The sequence below is a fragment of the Fundulus heteroclitus genome, chromosome 3 (genome assembly GCF_011125445.2).
Source record: "Fundulus heteroclitus isolate FHET01 chromosome 3, MU-UCD_Fhet_4.1, whole genome shotgun sequence".
Taxonomy (NCBI): Eukaryota; Metazoa; Chordata; class Actinopteri; order Cyprinodontiformes; family Fundulidae; genus Fundulus; species Fundulus heteroclitus.
Window position 1 is genome coordinate 38,567,693 of NC_046363.1, and position 18,848 is coordinate 38,586,540.

Genomic DNA, 18,848 nt, shown 5'->3' on the forward strand with positions numbered 1-18,848 from the left:
TTTAAACATTCAGGTATTTGTCCCGCTGAGTCAGTCCAAAAACACCACATTTATTTCTACTCCAATGAGAAATGTTTTCCTGGCTCCTGGAAAATTGATAAAATCTCCACTTTACCATGAAATATCTGCAGTCACTATTTGCTGACGCACAGAGGGGGAAAAAACAGCTTTAAGGAGATAATCATATCAGGATCGATTTGTAGGATCCTGAATGTGTGAGTAGCATCAGAAAAAACAGGCTGAACGTGATCTTCAGTCATCACCAGGCAACAGAAAGCTGCCTTCTAAATATGGGGATTCATGAAAGCCGTTAGCTATCATGCGAAAAAGATAACAAGAAAAGACAAAGTGCTACATTTCAGCTTCCAGTCGTATTGATTTCATCATTAATTTGTTTGCAAACAGATAGAAAGTACGTACATGAAACACTGCAAAGCTCTCCATAATCTTGTTATACTGTGCAAAATGAACAGAGAACAAAAGGCTTCAAAGAAGCAATAAATAAATCTGAAATCTGAATCTGAAATATTGTAAACTGCATAATGTGCCCTGACATCTACGCATGGCACATATTCTGCAGATCTATTGGTGCATTTATTTGTAATTTTTGGCTATTTGGTTGCTTTTGTCCAAAGTGGTTACTACTGGTCTGCTCTTTTGGTTTCGCTTGTCTTCCTTAGCCACCTTCACATCAGGTGAAAAGTGGGCAATGTGGATCAACATCTAAAAGTACCACATTTCAAGAACTACAGACACTTTTTCTAATAAATATTTACACATATTTATACATTTTAAATACAACTAATCAATACATTATGAAAATATACATATGTGCATCAATATATTATAGAATATATATTTAAATGTGCAAATGACACAACAAAGGCATGGTTGAATGAGAAGGAAAGTAACATTTTCACAAGGTTCCAGCTTTACTTTGATAGCTCATTTTACCTCCACAAAAATAATAATTTAAAAATAGAATATTTATTTATCTTATCTCTACGTGTTTTATTTTGTTTGATGATCTGAAACATTTTAAACAAAACAGAAAAAAACACAACCAATCTGTAATAGGGATGCTGTTTCATAGATATGTAAAATTCTCCTTCTCACGTATAAAGTTCTTAATAATCAAGCTCCATCATATATCAGAGCTCTGATTACCCCGTATGTTCCTAACAGAGCACTTCGCTCTCAGACTGCAGGTCTACTGGTGGTTCCTAGAGTCTCTAAAAGTAGAATGGGAGGCAGATCCTTTAGCTATCAGGCTCCTCTCCTGTGGAACCAACTCCCAGTTTTGGTCCGTGAGGCAGACAGCCCGTCTACTTTTAAGACTAATCTTAAAACTTTCCTTTTTGACAAAGCTTATAGTTAGAGTGGCTCATGTTACCCTGAGCTACCTCTATAGTTATGCTGCTATAGGCTTAGGCTACTGGAGGACACCAGGGCCTATTTTTCTCACTCTACTGAGTTCTACTGTTCTCCAAATTTGCATTGTTTGTTGTTATTTAACCTTTTAACTTTCTGTTCTCTCTCTTTTTTCTCTTCATAGTTGGTACACCTGGTCGGACATTCTGTTAGCTGTGACATCATCCAGGGAAGACAGATCACCCGCTACTACCATCTAATGTAGAACAGATTCATGGATCAATGTGAGCTTCTGTGCTTTTTGTCTCTCTTGTTGTGTCTCTGCTCTGTCTTCTCTAATCCCCAGTGGGTCAAGGCAGATGAGCGTTCACACTGAGCCTGGTTCTGGTTCTGCTGGAGGTTCTCCTCCCTGTTAAAGGAGAATTTTCCTCTCCACTGTAGCTTCATGCATGCTCAGTATGAGGGATTGCTGCAAAGCCATCAACAATGCAGACGACTGTCCACTGTGGCTCTACGCTCTTTCAGGAAGAGTGAATGCTGCTTGGAGAGACTTGATGCAATCTGCTGGGTTTCCTTAGAGAGGAAACTTTTGGACCAACCTGTAGATCCATCCATCCATCCATTTTCCGACCCACTTAATCTCTCATGGGGTCGCAAGGTTTCTGGTGCCTATCTCCAGCACTCACTGGGCAAGATGCGGGGCCCAATCTGTATAATCTGATTGAATTTTACTTTGGAAAGTGCCTTGAGATGACATATTTCATGTATTGGCACTATATAAATAAAATTGAACTGAGTTGAATTGAATATTGGACTTCCCACTAAACTGCTAAAGAGCTTCCATAGAGCTACCATAGAGAGTGTTTTATGTCTCAGCGTAACTGTATGGTATGGGAGCTGCACAGTTTAGGAGAGGAAGGACTTAGCACGGGTGGTGAGAACATCGCAGGGGATTGTGGGATGCCGTCTGCAGGATCTAGACTTAATTTATGCAGAACGAGTCCAAAGAAGGGCCAGATGCGTCTCCACTGATCCCACCCACCCAGGCAATGTGCTGTTTGCCCCTCTCCCATCAGGTAAATGCTTCAGAAGCCCCAAAGCCAAAACAAATAAAGGTAGAAACAGCTTATTTCCAAGAGCTGTGAGGGCAATCGCCCTCTGATAGGAGACTGCAGTCCAATGCTTTAAAATCACCTTCACTGTTACTAGTCCGTCATAAGTTACAATGACCTTAATGTTACTGCCTACCAGCACACCACCATCTAAGAATATCAACACATTTCTGTAAACAAAGCCTCAAATCATTACTGTTCAATAAGCACCGTACTAGCTTTCACTGTTTTTTTTTTTTTTTTGCCTTCATTATGTGTAATGTGAACCGGAGTAGCCAAAGAGAAGTTTTGTCGCGGTAGCACACGGTGACAAATATAATACTCTTGTTTCTTCTTGGTTCTCATGGTATGTATATATCTCATAAAATCTGTATAAAATATATAGAATTTTTGGGAGTGAAACCAAACAATTTATGAAATAGTTTAAGGGGATTGAGTGCAAACGAAATGGATTGACTGAATCAGGATATCCATGACATGAATCTGTCATGTTTGTCTTGGAAAGTGGCTAAAGAAGTCATCTGCTGTTAAATTGGCCTCAAATCAAAGTGTTAAATTGAATTTCTATGCAGACTGCCACGGCAGAAGGGGGTGAGGGGTGGTGGCGACCGGCAGCTTGTCTCTGCTTGTCAGTAGGAGGACTCAGATCCTGCTTTTTGACCCTGATGACAGGCAGGTGGTGGGGAAGCAACAGTATGTTATGTTGAGATCATCATCCTCTCTTTCTAGACTTCAGGCTTCTTCCCTCAGGCTGTTGGTATAAAGTCCCTAGAATGAAGACCAAGATACACAGCTTGTTTTTCCCTGCTGCTACACTGCTATTTAATGGCATAAACCATACAGTCTGCTGTTCAAACTTGTTTTCCTCTTTATTCATTGTATAGTGTGTGTACTTTATCATGTATTGGTGGTTTTATTGTGTGTTTAGGCTGCACATAATTTTTGTTAAGATAATAAAAAATGAAATCACAGCTTACATGGTCCTGTAAAGCAAAGGTGTATAATGGGGCCATTTGTGGCCCTCTGATTCCAATTCAACGGTGCTGTAGATTTTTCCTGACAGCACAGGCATGTTGACATTTGAAGGAGCCAACAGCTTCTGTGTGCCTCAGATCTTCATGGAGTTTCTTCCAGAGCTGACGAGCATAAAGACTAAATGCTGCCTCCGCTTGTTTAGTTCAGGTCCTGGGAACACTGAGCGAAAAGGCCTCAGTAGACGTGAAGGTTCTGGTGTTTCATTTATAAAACATTGCACAGGATTCGTACTAAACGTGTGCATACACCCAAAAGACAAAAAGGCATATGCCAAAAAAAACAAATGCCAAATTATAAAACCATGTCCAAGCACTCCAGCAAGCAATTTTCCTTATGAACCCCAGCTGCATCAGAATGTTTGCGTACCAGGCTCCCCCTCGTGTTCTGCCCTGTTCACGCCCATAATCAGTGATAAAGGGTCAATGCAAAGCACCTCATGAATGGGAATGTGCATCTAAATGACTCAGCTGATCAATGTTATTTTGTGGGTAAAAACGTCAGCCACAGAGAAAAGAATGCATAAACTTTAAAAAAAATATTAAAATAAAAATCAGAGACAGGTAAGAGTGCAAATCAGAGATAAAAGCACATAGGTTGTCTACATCAGAAGAACGTACAAAGTGAATCTTTCCGTGTTTAACTTCCTCTTGTCTTGGAGGAGGCTGCCTCGGAGGGAGGCCAGGAGGGTGAGGTTTATCCCTAATCTTCACCCCACGCATCAAACTATTTAATGCCTTGTCCAATAACACTACTCACAGATCTCTCCTTTATGAAACAGGGAGCTGTTGCAGTGGCTGAAAGGCTGTTGGGATTGTGTCCACTCTCCTGGTGCTGATTTCTGGCAGCTGCCATTTGGATATCAGCTGCGGCCGCCTAACTGATGTGCAAAGACATCATTGCAATATTCAAAGTTATGTACGGGCCAAATGCATTTACAGAGACCATATCTCTGAAATGTAAGCGTCAGACGTGCCTTTTTCCGTATACTGACAAATTTAACTCTGAAAAACACATTCTGCCTTTGGATAAAATCTGATCACTGGAATCTCTTTTTACGACAGGATGCTGGATCTGAAAGAGACTAGTGATGGGTGATTACAGCTCCATCTGCTGTGGACCATTTGTTACTCCCACACAAGATCTGGAGGCTGTGAGAAAGAATTAATCTGCTGTTTCAGAAGCTAATCAAAGCTGACAAGCCGTAGAGAGAAAATAACTAGATAAAGCAAGGGTTGCATCAGCCTTTGTATATTCTTTTCTTTAGGTAATTTAGGGGATTAAAAACAGGCAAAATACAGAGAGTTTTAAGCGCTTTATTGCAAGGAGAAATTGAAGACACACTGCACCTTGTAGAGTAGGGGTGTCCAAACTTTTTGCCACGGAGGCCAATAAAGTCACGTAGAAAGTACTTATGGGCCACATAATTAAGACCTTTTTTTAATCAAAATGGCAAAAACCTTTTATTTTTACCTGCTCAACAATAAACTAAACACACTAAATACTTTAAACAAGTGAATTAGTCTGATTTCTGTAGAAAAAGGAATCTGTAAATCATTTTAGATTTAAAACATAAAAAGACTCTTGCAGGTTCGCTCGGCAAACGATACCCTAAATCATTTGGGTCGATCATCTTTTTATACTTTTTGTGACTTTTCATCAACAAGAGCAGGATTGGGCTCAGTCATGCTTTATTTTGTCAAGTTAAATAAATGGGTGCATACAAGTCTAGCTTTTGGTAAAAAGTTTATGGTCTTATTTATTATTAACTTAAATAAAAAAATACGGTGGATAAAAGATAAAAGATGTTGTTGCACCTTACATTTTCCCTTTTATGAAGATGTTAATTTGTCTTTTTTTTTAAAGGTCTCGTATCTGTGATTGAGGGCCACCCAAAATCATTCAGAGGGCCACAAATGGCCCCCAGGCCACACTTTGGACACCCCTGTTGTAGAGCAATAATTCAGTTTTAGCTGTGAATTCAACAGGCTTCAGTATGAACAGCACTTGTTTTATAAAAAGTATGTTTTGTGCTGTGGCGGATGTCAAAATATTACAATGGGTCCTTCCCTTTGGACTGCAGCACCTCTGATGGCAATGACATTTTAAACATGGCACTTCTTTAAAAAAAAAAAATAATAAAAAAAAAGCATAGTAATGGTTTGACAAAATTCAGCTTACTTTAGATTTGTTAATAGCTAATTTACATAACAAAGCTTGTGTTACAAACAGGCTTCAACGAGCAAAGTTAAAATCAAGCGAAAACACTACAAATGAATAAGTTGCTGTTATAGATAAGGCTTTAGGAGACCAAAACACGTTAGCATGAAAAGGTTTCAATCCGAACGTCTTCATTCTCCATGGATCTGGCGGCGTCTCAGTCATCTTTCTTCTTGATGCTGACCAGCTGGGAGAAGCTCTGCAGAGCCCAGTACAGCAGCGAGAGGGAGACAAAGGCCTGAAGAAGATCAACACAGAGCGTTAGAGCTGCAGGCTGCAGCGCTCGGGCTGTTTCACAGAAACATATGGCTGCAAGGCGCAGAAATGAGAACAATATCAACCTCTGGGAGAGGATGACTCACAACAGGCTGGAAATCTGCTCAAATCAGGGAGTCAATCTATTCAAGACTTTAAGTGGTGATTTAAATCAAAGAAAAGTCCCAAATTAAGAAAAAGCACAAATAAGAGAAAGGATACAGGAGGATTACGGGAAAGAAAAATCAGTTTGGGTGGTCAGTTTGTTTTTTTATGCATCCGGTATGATTTTATTATTCTACTTTATAATTGTACAAAAAAGTTGATATATGTATATATACATATATGTAACTTTTATATTTATAAACTACCGAATATTGTTTTTCCTTTAAATTATTTTTTTCATTTACTTTATTTATCTTACAATATCATTTGGCTTACAAGTTATTTATTATAATCTAAAATATTCACCTTCAATTAATTTGGGTTTTTGGTTTTAAATAAAAGTTGAAATGTACAATTACTATTTTTGAAAGGCATGCATTAAAAAAAATATCTGTGTATAGTTTATAATAACAAAGATTATTATATCTTAGAGTATTATATTATCATTTTTGGAATTCATGTCTGTTAAAATGCAGGAATAATGTGCTTTTAATAATACTAATATTTGTCCAACTTTCACACTTAATGTGCTAAAACTAATAAATCTTTTGTTATGTTTGTTTTAATAGCTGTTAAAAATAACATGCTTAAGAAAACAGGATGAGGACATTACACTGAAGCATTCTTCAACAACGATTGTAGAGGGCGAATGGTGCGTATATATTATGGTTTTATTAGTTTATAGTTTGCAGTTATCTGCAACACTGTTTCAGGGGTGGTTATTTTAAAGCACTTTATAAATAAAGCTGGTTTGATATTGAATGCTATGGTACGTTCCGGTACATACCTAAAAAATGGAGCTCCTATTCAACTCGAGTTTGGTACCAAAAGAAAAAGAAACAAACATGCAATGTTTGGCTGTGTTTTCCATATTTTGATAAATACAAAGAAGTCCCAAAAAGAAGAATTCATGGTAAAAAAAATATATCCCTCTCTATATTTTATTTTAAACTTAGCTTAGTAAAAAATGAGAAGCTGACATCTGATTTCTGCATGTTACAGTTATCAGTGGGTAAAGTTACCACAGTATCGTGTCATTTGAATCTGATTGCCTTAATTTAGGGGTGTCCAAACTTTTTGTCAAAGGGGCCAATAAAGTCACGTAGAAAGTACTCAGGGGCCACAGAATTAAAAACTTTTTTTAATTAAAAATTATTTAATTATTTTTACCTGCTCAACAATAAACTAAAATACTCTAAATACTTTAACCAAACAAGCTAATTAGTATGATTTCTGTGGAAAAAGGAATCTGTAAATCATTTTAGATTTGAAACATAAAAAGACTCTTGCAGGTTCGCCCAGCAAACGATACCCTAAATCATTTGGGTTGATCATCTTTTTATACTTTTTGTGTCTTTTCAGCAACAAGAGCAGGATTGGGCTCAGTCATGCTTTATTTTGTCGAGTTAAAGCATCCAAGTCTAGCTTTTGGTAAAGACTTTGTGGTCTTATTTACTATTAACTTAAATTAAAAGCATAAGTATGGTGGATAAAAGATTAAAAAAAATTGTATCTTGCATGTTCCCCTTTATGACGATTTTAATCTGTGTCTTTTTTGAAAGGCCTCATATGAGTGAAAAATACCCAACTTTTTAAAAGTGTATCGCCTCAACCATCTTAGCTGGCAAAACCAAATTTAGGCCGATCTTAAACTGTGAATTGAGGGTTGGCCAATATCATGCAGAGCGCCACAAATGGCCCCTGGGCCGTACTTTGGACACTCCTGCCTTAATTTATAACAGAAAAACAACAATTATTCATACCCTAGCCGTTTTTCACAGCTTGAACATTGTCTAAATAATCAGATTTGTGTTTCTTATAATCAGGGGAAAAGGGATGCAGCTCTAAACCAGCTCAACAGGTGGAGGAAGGGAAGTGTTGCATTACTTTGCCACAGAATAGTTGAACAAAACTGTGGTAACTCTGGCATTTCCTCCTTCTTTCATTAAAATAGGTTTAAAACTACACGAATAGCGTCAAGGAAAAGTTTAGCAGTTGTTAAACTGTAACCTTTTAAAACCTTGGTATAATTCATGCTGATAACAAGCCAATTTAATTCAATTTAATTCAGCTTATTTATATAGCACCAATTCCCGACACGTGTCGTCTCAAGGCAAGTTTATTTATAAAGCACTTTTCAGTAATGCGACGACTCAATGCGCTTTACAACAACAAACAGACAGATTCAGCTTCAAATGAATCCTAATTATCAAACTATTTTAAACAATTTGAGCTCAATATTTAAATTGGTTAAAAAAAAGGCCCAGCAGATTGTGTCGCGTCAATTACTTTGAAGCAATCCCTCATACTGAGCACACTTCTACAACAGTAGAAAGGAGAACTACTCTTTAACAGGAAGACACCTGCATCAGAACCAAACTCAGTGTGAGCAGCTTGTCCTCCGTGACCCACTGGCAGATTAAAACCACTATTTACAATACTAATGTTTTATGTTTAATTACAAGTATCAACTAAAAAAATAACAGAAAACAGACACAAAGTCGTGGAGAATGGAAACCAAAGTGCAGAAGGAACATTAAAAATTTAGTTGTAAACATAAGCTTACTGTAAATCAGTTATTTTCAGCCGTTCTTCTTTTGTATACGCATGTATTCATTTTGGGAATCTTGGGCATGCAGGTGGGCGTATCTACTGCACATGCAGCTCGCTAGCCTGTATTAGGTGGCTTACTTTACCAGAAGACACGGTCTAGTAGCTTAAATGTAACATGGTTTTCTTTGGGAAAGAATGATGCGTCCTCCAATATTAAAGCCATAATAGGATGTTATTCATTACAAGAAATATTTCAAAATTTCTGATTACTGTTTTTTATTTCTATTTTAAGAAGGGAGCAAGTTAAGGGAAAGTCTGTTCACAGAGCCGGCTGACTGACAGCCTGCAGTAACAGGTGGGGGTGGGGAATGGGCACTATTTTGTCCATATGATGAGAGAAGCCTCCATTGACTGTGACACTTTATAAAAAAACTAAAATTAAATCAGGATAGGAAAATATATCCGTTTGTGAAAAAAACAGCACAACATATTCAGCGATAGTTTTTTTTAAGTGATCTAAAAGGTCAAACATAAATGATAAACATTTTCAGGATACTTTTGAACACCAGGAGGCATTTGTGTTTGCGTCTGCGGGCACTTAGAATATGGAAAATTGCGTTTAATAATGGACTTATAAGATAAAGTGGCTTTTCAAAGCATGGAGAAGGATGATGCCTTTGACTCTCCATTTTTTCTTTCCATTTCCAGTAATTGAAGCGCACATATCCTCGGTGGCCACTCCTGATCCAGAACAGGTGAATGCATTTTTGACTGTTTTTGGCCTCAACATGGAGGTTTTCCAGACTTCCATCCATCCATCCATCTTCTTACTCGCTTTATCCCTCATGGGGTCGCGAGGGGTTGCTGGTGCCTATCTCCAGCATTTCAATGGGCGAGAGGCGGGGTTCACCCTGGACAGGTCGCCAGTCTGTCGCAGGGCCGTTTTCCAGACTTAAACCGAGATAAAGATAACCTTTGCTAATGTAAGGAAATGAGCACTTATTAAAAATTTGGACCAGCTGTCAAGGAGGGAACCAAATAGCCGAGCAGAGTGAGGGAGAAAGTTCTGAATATGTTGTGATCGAAGGCGAAGGCTGGGCAGCAGGTGCTGATGTGCAGCACACGACAACCCTGTGTAGTCCAGCCAATGTCTGTCCCTTGGATAACAGGATTAATTATTTTCAGCTGCAAGTACACCTATAAGTAAGAGACTGCAGTCTTTTTATTTTTGACCTGCTCCATGGCGACATCTGTGAATACAGCTGGATGTACAAGCGAGCGGGCTACGAAAATTCTTCAAACAAGAAGACCAAGACTTTTTTTGTTGTTTTGTTTTTTTGTGCGCAAAACCTATATCCTAATGCAGTGATGAAGATCTGAGTTAAAGCCTGGAGCAGTAAAGGAATAAGTGGAAGCTACCACCAATAATCAGCTATTACAACACCTGATTGCCCCCGGGACTGAATCAGGGGGCATTGCTGCATGCCCCCCTGCTGCTCCTAGGTGTCAAGGAATTTGACAGGGTTTCCTCCTCTCCAAGTGACTTTAGATCTTCTACATATAAACGAGGATAACGTTTAAATCTTAATTTGTTGTACACATTACATTGCAAAAAACAAGCGAAACACCCAGTATCAGTCATGCGGACTGCTTCTGCAAAGATCTGGGTTTGGATGAGTCTCTCTCAGGACCTCAGTGATGTCCAACATGGAACCCTGGTAGCATACCAGCAAATTTACAACATTTCTTTGCTACTAAATATTTAACAGTTAAGTGCTGGTGGCAGAGAGCAGTAGTACCGCAGATCGTCACTAGGAGGCGAGGAGACCAAGGAACCGAGATAGCGTGATGTGTAAACAGTCGTCAGAACTAAGCTCAGCTTGATTAACTGATCCAAGCTCGGACCGAGCTCGGCATGGATCGGTTTAACAAGGGTAGTGTAAATGGGGCTAAAGAGACCTTCATGGAATCGATTCCACGGGCTAAGTCTCGCATTAAAGCTTTGCATCACCAAAACAAAAAGTTTGAACTCCCTCCTTCTGTTCCAACACCACTAGTACTGGTTTACCAGGGGTTTCTAGAGTATATAATCCCTCATACTTCATGCTTGCTCAGTATGAGGGATTGCTGCAAAGCCATCAACAATGCAGACGACTGTCCACTGAGGCTCTACACTCCTTTAGAAGGAGTGAATGCTGCTTGTCAAGACTTGATGAAATCTGCTGGGTTTCCTTAGAGAGGAAACGTTTTGACCAGTCTGTATAATCTGATCCAATCTGTATAATCTGATTGAATTTTACTTTGGAAAGTGCCTTGAGATGACATGAATCATAAATTGGCACTATATAAGTGAAATTTCATTTAATTGAATCCTCGCTCTGCTACATCATCCTGCTACTCTCCAGTTATGCATTAACTCCAGTTATTGATGCAATAAGCCTTATTTTCTCTGTTTGTGCTCTATGTAGAAAATAGACCTGGTCCTGAGTTCTGTTTAGCTGCAACACTTGCATGGACGGGTCTGTTTAGCTTCTCCTAAAAACAACTTCAGTTTCTCTTTCTTTAGATGATAACTGTACACATGACCCTGTCTTATTTTATTCAACACGCTTTCCTACGCAAGCAAATGGAGGAGCTGTTCCTGTGACAATGTACTTTGTTTTTCATGGCATAGATTTACCTTCTGCCTCAGAGCTTCTATGTTTACCTATGTTGCTCTCCTAGATGAAGTCATTAAAGGAGCTCCTGCTGTCATTTAATCTTTACTTTTTCTGTAAAATGGAAAATACTCCTGGATCGTCGCCTTTTTTGGGTGCTCTGTCTTCTCAAACCACCGCTCGGTGATGTCAGAGAGCCAATCACAATGAGGCATGTTCTGCTGAAGGTTTCTTCCACTGCAAACTTTCTGATTAGGAGGAACTCTATGGTGTCCTTCCCTCAGGAGGAGTTAAGGACTCCATGCAATCAACTGTCCACTGTTGCTACATGCTTGTTCAAAAGGTTTTCTAGCTGGGTTATAGAAAACCTTTTACCAACTGGCATAATAAAGCAAACTTCATTGTTGAGTTGTAACTATGGCCGAATTGGAATACATGCAAATGATTTTGAGTCCTTATAACTGGAGTAAATTCACTGTAAATATCTGTATATTAATTCAAATGTTTTTATGGTTTGTTTTGCGTAAAGTGCATTAAGATGTCATTTGTTGTGAATTACAAGCAAATACTTTTGGCAATATTGTGTATTTCACTATAAAATGGAAATTAGTTGCTAGTTATTGATTTACTACTAAGAAAACGCAAAACCTTTTCACAACAGCAAAACCAGGGAAATCTTCAAGCTAGTGCATGAGCTGATTACTGGCTGTTTTGTATTGCTTTGGTGTAGAATATTAAAGCAGCAATGAGCTACATTTCACCACTAGGTGGGCTGTTGAGCACCATATGTAGACCAAAACAAGATGTGTGATAAGCCACGCCTCTTTTCCTTCACTCCAGCTGCAACCTAGCCAGGCCAGCCAGGACAACTTACACTATGTGTATTCAATACACAGCATGTATGTCTGGACAGGATCACACACTCCGGTCTAAAACTTACCGGACCAATCACAACGCGAGCGGCAGGAGTTTACGTTGCATCCCTCTTTACCCATAATGCAGCAGCGCTTTTCTGTATCCATAACGGTCAAGATGGCGGCCGCAACGGAGCAATGTTTAAATGATGGACCTTTATTATGTCCTGAATGAGCTGGATATCTTTAAAACCTCAACCACTGTCTGCTCTAAGGTCTAAAACGGAGTTTGTGTCACATCTGTAGTTCTCTGATTGGTTCTAACCTGTTTCTGCTGACCCCGTTAGTCCTGCTTTTGAAATCTGACTCTACCCGCTCTTCTCCAGACTGATATGCCGTGTTTACGGTACAAGTCAGCCTGGCTGGTCATGCTAGATGTCACTTATATGGAAATAAAATTTACAGAGCGTGTGAGGTAGCACATGAGAAAAATAGAATTGCAGGAAGTGGTGTTTAAACAAGTTCAGGAGATCGTACAGATTAGATTTCAATTTAAAAAGTGAAATTAAAACGCTCAGCATTTATCAAAGTGTGACTGTAACTGAACAGTGAGACTTGCGATACGCTGCTGGTCTCAGGATGATGTTAAAAATGTGGCTCGAAGGTTAAGTAGTGGGTCCCGTCTCCTGACGCTCTCACGACCGGGTCAAAGGGGTTGCAACCGTAGGGGACTTCGCTATTCGAAGAAAACAGGGTGAGCGAGAGGGGCTCCCTGCCAGAAACAGCCCTCGCCTCCACCCCTCGCTGAGTTCTGGCCCATAAACTGCATCCTACATCTCAACCCAAGCCAAAAGCAGAACGCTGTCCATCACAGAAAAAAAAAAAATCCTGATGGGAAGGAAAAAAGAAAGCTCTGTTTCCTCCTCCTTGTCACGGCAGCCCTTTTCTGTGAGAGTTTGGGGTCTTTTCTCTGTTTTCTGCCTCTCAATACCTGCTCTGAGATCAGCAGTAAGAAAACAGGAGCAAAATGATCGATGGGCCAAAGTAACAGAAAGGACTTACTCTGGGTGGAAACAGTCTAAAAACATGTCCAGTTCCTCCTTTAGGTGACACTGATCCACATTTATACAACAACTTCTAGTTTCATCATCAGATAAAACTATTTCAACTGTAATTACCGATGAACCGGAAAAAAAAAAATAACCTTAAAAAAATATTAAAAACTTTTTTTAGATATAAAATAAAACCTTAATAGTTGATTATAGAATCAAAATTATCCTAAACAGGTTTTAAAATGATTGTTGGACTTAAGTAGAAAATGTTTCACACATATCTAATTCTACATTATACTATAATCTATAACCTATAATAATATATAATCTTCACAATAACTTTACTTATCCCAAGTAAGACAAATGGCCAACAAGGGATGTGGAAAGGATGAACCTTTTGTACCATAATTTAATTTTATAAATACAATTGTGTGTTGTGACTAGCAAAACTATTATATAATTTTATTTTGCACAAAACTGCATTTTGAAAATTTACAAATATACGTTTTTGAAATCCCATATTTTGAGTTTTGTTTCCAATAGTTGTATTATTTAATTAGATCATAGTTATAATGAACTCTTATATTTCATGGCATAACTAAATTAAATACTTAAAAGGAACAGACCACAGTTAAAACTTCAAAATCAGATTTTGTTTTGAGAGAAAATACATTCTTCTTATTATTATTACTGCTGTTTATAATAGTTATAATTTAGGTATTTTGCAATATATCAATGCTAAATACATCAAATATGACAGGAAAGAACATTTAAACTACTACAATAAGCAAAATATGCCCTTTTTTCTTTTATTATGTGAGGTTTTATTAACAATAAAATTATTAGAATAAACACAAAAGGAGAGTTGCACGGATAAGTGATCTATACAAGCATTTATGAAGAATAGCTATATGATCAATTCTACTTGCAGACAATAAAGACTTCTGCCACTTCCTGTTTTGATAAAAAGTAATTTTAGCATTAAATAAATGGATTTATTTTTGCAAAGATTCAAGAAATAAATTATAGTTAAGACTAATTTCATTAATATGTGCAAATTTTCATGTTTCACATAAGAGGCCCACATGTTGAAAAATCTTTCTTATATGAGGTTTATTCTCTTGCTCACACATGAATTGAAATATATATTAATAATCTGGTCTCCTAGATGAGGTTATCAAAACAAAAATGCAAAAGTATTTACGTTTCTGGTACATCAGCAATCAAATATATAAAAAATACACTTAGCAGATCTGATATAAAACATGAAATGAAAACAAAAACTAACAAGGGATACCTAACAGAGGTTTCTCCAGTAAAAATATTACTCATGATTAATGATTAAACCAGCAGCAGTTAAGACTCTTTTCACTGCTGTGTGTCGGACCAGGAAAGGCCCAAAGTCCAAGATCCCTTCACTTTCATCAAAAATTAGACGAAACCCACTAAATCCAAATCAAACAAGATTGTCTAAAAGTCCAAATTCCCCGAAGTCAGAACAGATGGAAGATTTCCACAAGTACAAGCTGAGTAGTTTTTTTTTTGTTTTTTTTTGACGGACAACGATGGAGACCAGAGCGAAAACTTGGCAAATCCTCGCAAGTCATGTTTCACTCAAACTGGAGACCAGAACATGACAAGCAGCTTCCATCAAAGCCGCATGTGGAGGGCACCTATTTTTCTTCTGTTCATCACTCCTCATTTATCCTCCATCTGAGCTACGTTTTAATACACTCTGAGGAAGTCCATGTGGGACAGATTACATGTGGAAGGAAGCAGGTCTGATCGTCCACAAATAAGCACCATGATCTTTTCCAAAGAGAAGAGGTCAGCACATCGACTCGCACTCACTTGGTTTTGTGCAGAGGGAATTTAGCAAAGCGTTGTAATGCAAAACGCCTTACGTATGTGGTTTTTGTAAGAGGTTTGTCCTACTTCGTTGACCTTAACTTAGTCAGTGGGAGTGTGTGGACGGCTTTCCTTTGCTGAAACTCAACTCAGAGAAAAACCTTAAGAGGTGAAGTTTTTTCTTTATATTCAGATCACATATAAGCAGTTGTTGAACCTTTTGCCTCGCAACCAGATGATTCTGAGTTCTGATCCTGAATAGCATTTAGTCATCAAAGTTAAAGATTTATGAAGCCGTATCTCTATTTCTGAGAACACAGAAAAGGCAGATTTTACTACTGTTTTGGGTTCTGGGAGCACACTGGACGGGGTCCTGCTTAAAGACTGCAGTCACTTCAAAAAGACAAAGCTGGAATGGATTATTCTGCACTGAGGAAAAGTCCTTCTGCCTGATCTGTAAAAGGCAGCTTGTGATTTGTGAAACCTCTTCAGTATTAAAAAAAACAAAAAACAGACTTAAATAAATCCCTGCATCCATCCCAAACTACTGCCTTTCCTTTCAGTGACATAAGAAGGCATAACTCATAGGACACTAATGTTTCAGCATCATCTTAGAACAGATTTAATAACGCTGCAAACAATTTAATCAGCAGACAAGTAAGGCTGCCATGGGCCTTTATTGGCATGACATTAAGTTCTGCAGAACAAAGGCCACAACTCTCACATGCATACCGCCACTGCAAAAAAAAATAATCTGAAAAAACATACTGTAGCAATGACTTAATATTAACACCCCTTGATGTCACACCATGCTTCACTCACCTCGGCATGCTGCGTGTAAAATGGTAAATGGCTTGAGTAGCGCTTTTCAAGTCCGACGACCCCAAAGCGCTTCACACTATAGTCAGTCATTCACCCATTCACAGTGGTGAGCTAAGTTAGTAGCCACAGCTGCCATACATCAGCCAATGTCTTGCCCAAGGACACAACAACTGCCACGGTCGGAGCGGGGGATCGAACCGACAACCGGCCAGTTACGGGACGGGCTCCCTTTGATATTGTCTACTTTGACACCACTAGGAGGTTCACAGAGAATAGAGACCTTATTCCGAGACATTCACTTCACAGCCAATCATGACGCATCAAAATAGTGTAAAATGAATGGACCAACCCTTCCTGAAGCGTCTCCAAATGATTCAAAACGCTGCAGCTCAACTCTTAACTAGAACCCTGGAAGTGTGAACACGTCACCCCAGCGTTGGCTACTCTGCGTTAGCTGCTTGTATCTTATCGGATTGATTTTAAAATTCTTTTATTGGTTCTTAAAATTTTAAATGGCTTAGCCCCCACTTACCTCCAAGATCTCCTGCAGGACCGCTCCATTTCCAGAACATTACGATCAAGCAATGAACTACTCCTACAAGTTCCCAGAACCAGATATAAAAGTGGAGGAGAACCGTGCATTTGCCGTTTTTGCACCTAATATGTGGAACAGCTTACCCCTCAATATAAGATCTGCCCAAAGTTTGGAACATTTTAAATCCCTCCTGAAAACTCATTTATATTCCTTGGCATTTAAATAATGTCTGAATTGGAAACTGTCCTATTTGTTCTTATTTTTTGTGTTTTATTCAAATGTGTGTAATTCATTGATGGTTTTATGAAAACCGTACAGCAATATGTGTGACCAGAAATGTCTCTTTCTTATGAGCCCAATAATGTGTACCATCTGGTCTCTTGAGAATCTCTCAGTACACCCCTGGTCCAAGCATATTCTTCTCAAGTTCATGAAAATGGTGAAAAGGATGGATTTGTTTTTGAGTGAACATCTACAGTAATTTCTGTAGCTACACATGAAGTAAATATCCTGATGAAACTGTATAGTTTCTCAAATACTAACTAGCACTGTTGGCTGTGTAAGACTAACAAACGTTTGCGACCTCGCGCCGCTAACATCCAATCAGTGAAAGCGACGCTGGTTAACGTCGGCGAACGCAAAGCGCCGAGGAGATCCAGCAAACACCCACTTCAGCACCCGTGGTAATGAACTTCCAGCCTTCAGCGGGTTAACATCGCAGAATCTCACTGCTCTCCAACACAGCTGCACTCGTGATTGAAATGAAAACAAGGCAGAATGGCTGCTGTCAGACGTGTGATATATGGCCTGCAATGGGAAGTTTCCAGAGCTCCCTCTCCATATGGCTGCCTACAGTCCACCAGACCTGGCCTGAACTGTATTGGAAAATAATTCACAATGCACTGCAGAGGTGGGCGTATTGTACTGAATCTGTGGAAATAAACCATAGAAGTATTTCTTAACAGTTCCTGATCATGCCTGTTGAATCTTGATACACAGAGCTTAAGAGACAGAAAGAATAAAAGCATGGATTGATTGCGCTTCTTTCAATATGAAGAATCAACTGATGAAGAAATGCATGTCTGAATTAAAACAACTGTTTTTCTGGAGCACATAAAATGTATCCTAAGCATTTCCAGTTTGTAATTAACAGTTTGAGTAATTGCTGGACTCATTAAAGGCAATGAAGAATATCATTTAGGAGCTTACACTGCAAAAATGGAATTAAAAATAAGTACAATTTTCTTGAAATACGCGTATTTGTTCTTGATTTGAGCAGTCAAATTAGATTATCTTCCAATGGAATGAGTATTTTGACCCCTAAAATAAGATAATTAGATATAATGCACTAGAAATAAGATGATGGTGATGAGTTATTCTTATTGTAAGTACAAAAATCTTATTCCATTGTTAGATAATCTTATTTACCTCCTCAAATCATGGAAAAATACACTAATTTCAAAGAAAATTTACTTACTTTTAGTTCCCTTTTTGCAGTGTAGGTATGAGCAGCTCAAATAATGTATTAAAGTAGTGTATGATGAGTGGGGGACAAAACAAAGAGCTACATAGAACTAAAGCAAATGAAATGGGGGAAGAATAACCTCAAGTAGCTGCATTTCTGATTGCATTACATAAATTACGCTTTGAAATAGGTTATTGTGTCTTTGTTAAAAGAAATGGTATGTGAACGTAATCTTACAAATCTGTTTTCCCCAACAAACTAAGAGATGTAAAAAATACTTACAATAAGGGTTACGCTGAGAGAACAGTGGAGGACAGAAGTTGTTTCTGTGGCTTCCTGTCTGTCTGGATGATGACCTGCTAAGCTAAGGGGGCTGTTTCCCTTACAGACAGACACATGTGGAAGGAAAAGCCAAGCTAAAAACATCAGACCTTTAGTCGTTTTTAGCTTCATCAGCTCTGGCCGGTGACTATCTGGTCAGAAACGGGATAATCCAAACTTTTTTTTGATCGGTGAATGCACCATATGAAAGGTTCCACTGAAAAATACAAACACTCTTTAATGTTGAATGAAAAAGACTGAGATGTTCAGAAACCATTTAGGGTGTTTTAGAACTAAATCAAAGGAAGCACAGCGATGTAAGATTTTTTTTAAAGTAGGGAATTGTATTTTCTTAACATATTGAGACGGATTTATTCGGGTAGGGAGAGAGAGCAAGACTTTCACCTGATAGCAGAAAGGCTGACCATTGCAATTCCTCTTTAAAGACGGTGATGATTGTAATCAACCAAACTCTGTCTCAATGCTACTAAAACTGAAAACCTGCAATCAGCTGCAGGCCTCTGATCAATTCTTCTACACTGATAATGAATAAAATAGCATAAGAAAACCTAAAATGTGTTTAGAA

At 38.4% G+C, this 18,848-nt stretch overlaps 1 protein-coding gene across 2 annotated transcripts in view; it reads right to left on the reverse strand.

Moving 5' to 3' along the window:
• Positions 1-4,811: 4,811 nt before the first annotated feature.
• agmo (alkylglycerol monooxygenase) overlaps positions 4,812-18,848 on the reverse strand; it is a 74,649-nt gene continuing 60,612 nt past the window's right edge. For both annotated transcript variants that reach the window (XM_036135342.1, XM_021323331.2), the window contains one exon: positions 4,812-5,973. In XM_036135342.1, coding sequence (XP_035991235.1) covers positions 5,893-5,973 — 81 coding nt within the window. In that variant the 3' untranslated portion in view covers positions 4,812-5,892. The remainder of the gene's footprint in view (positions 5,974-18,848) is intronic.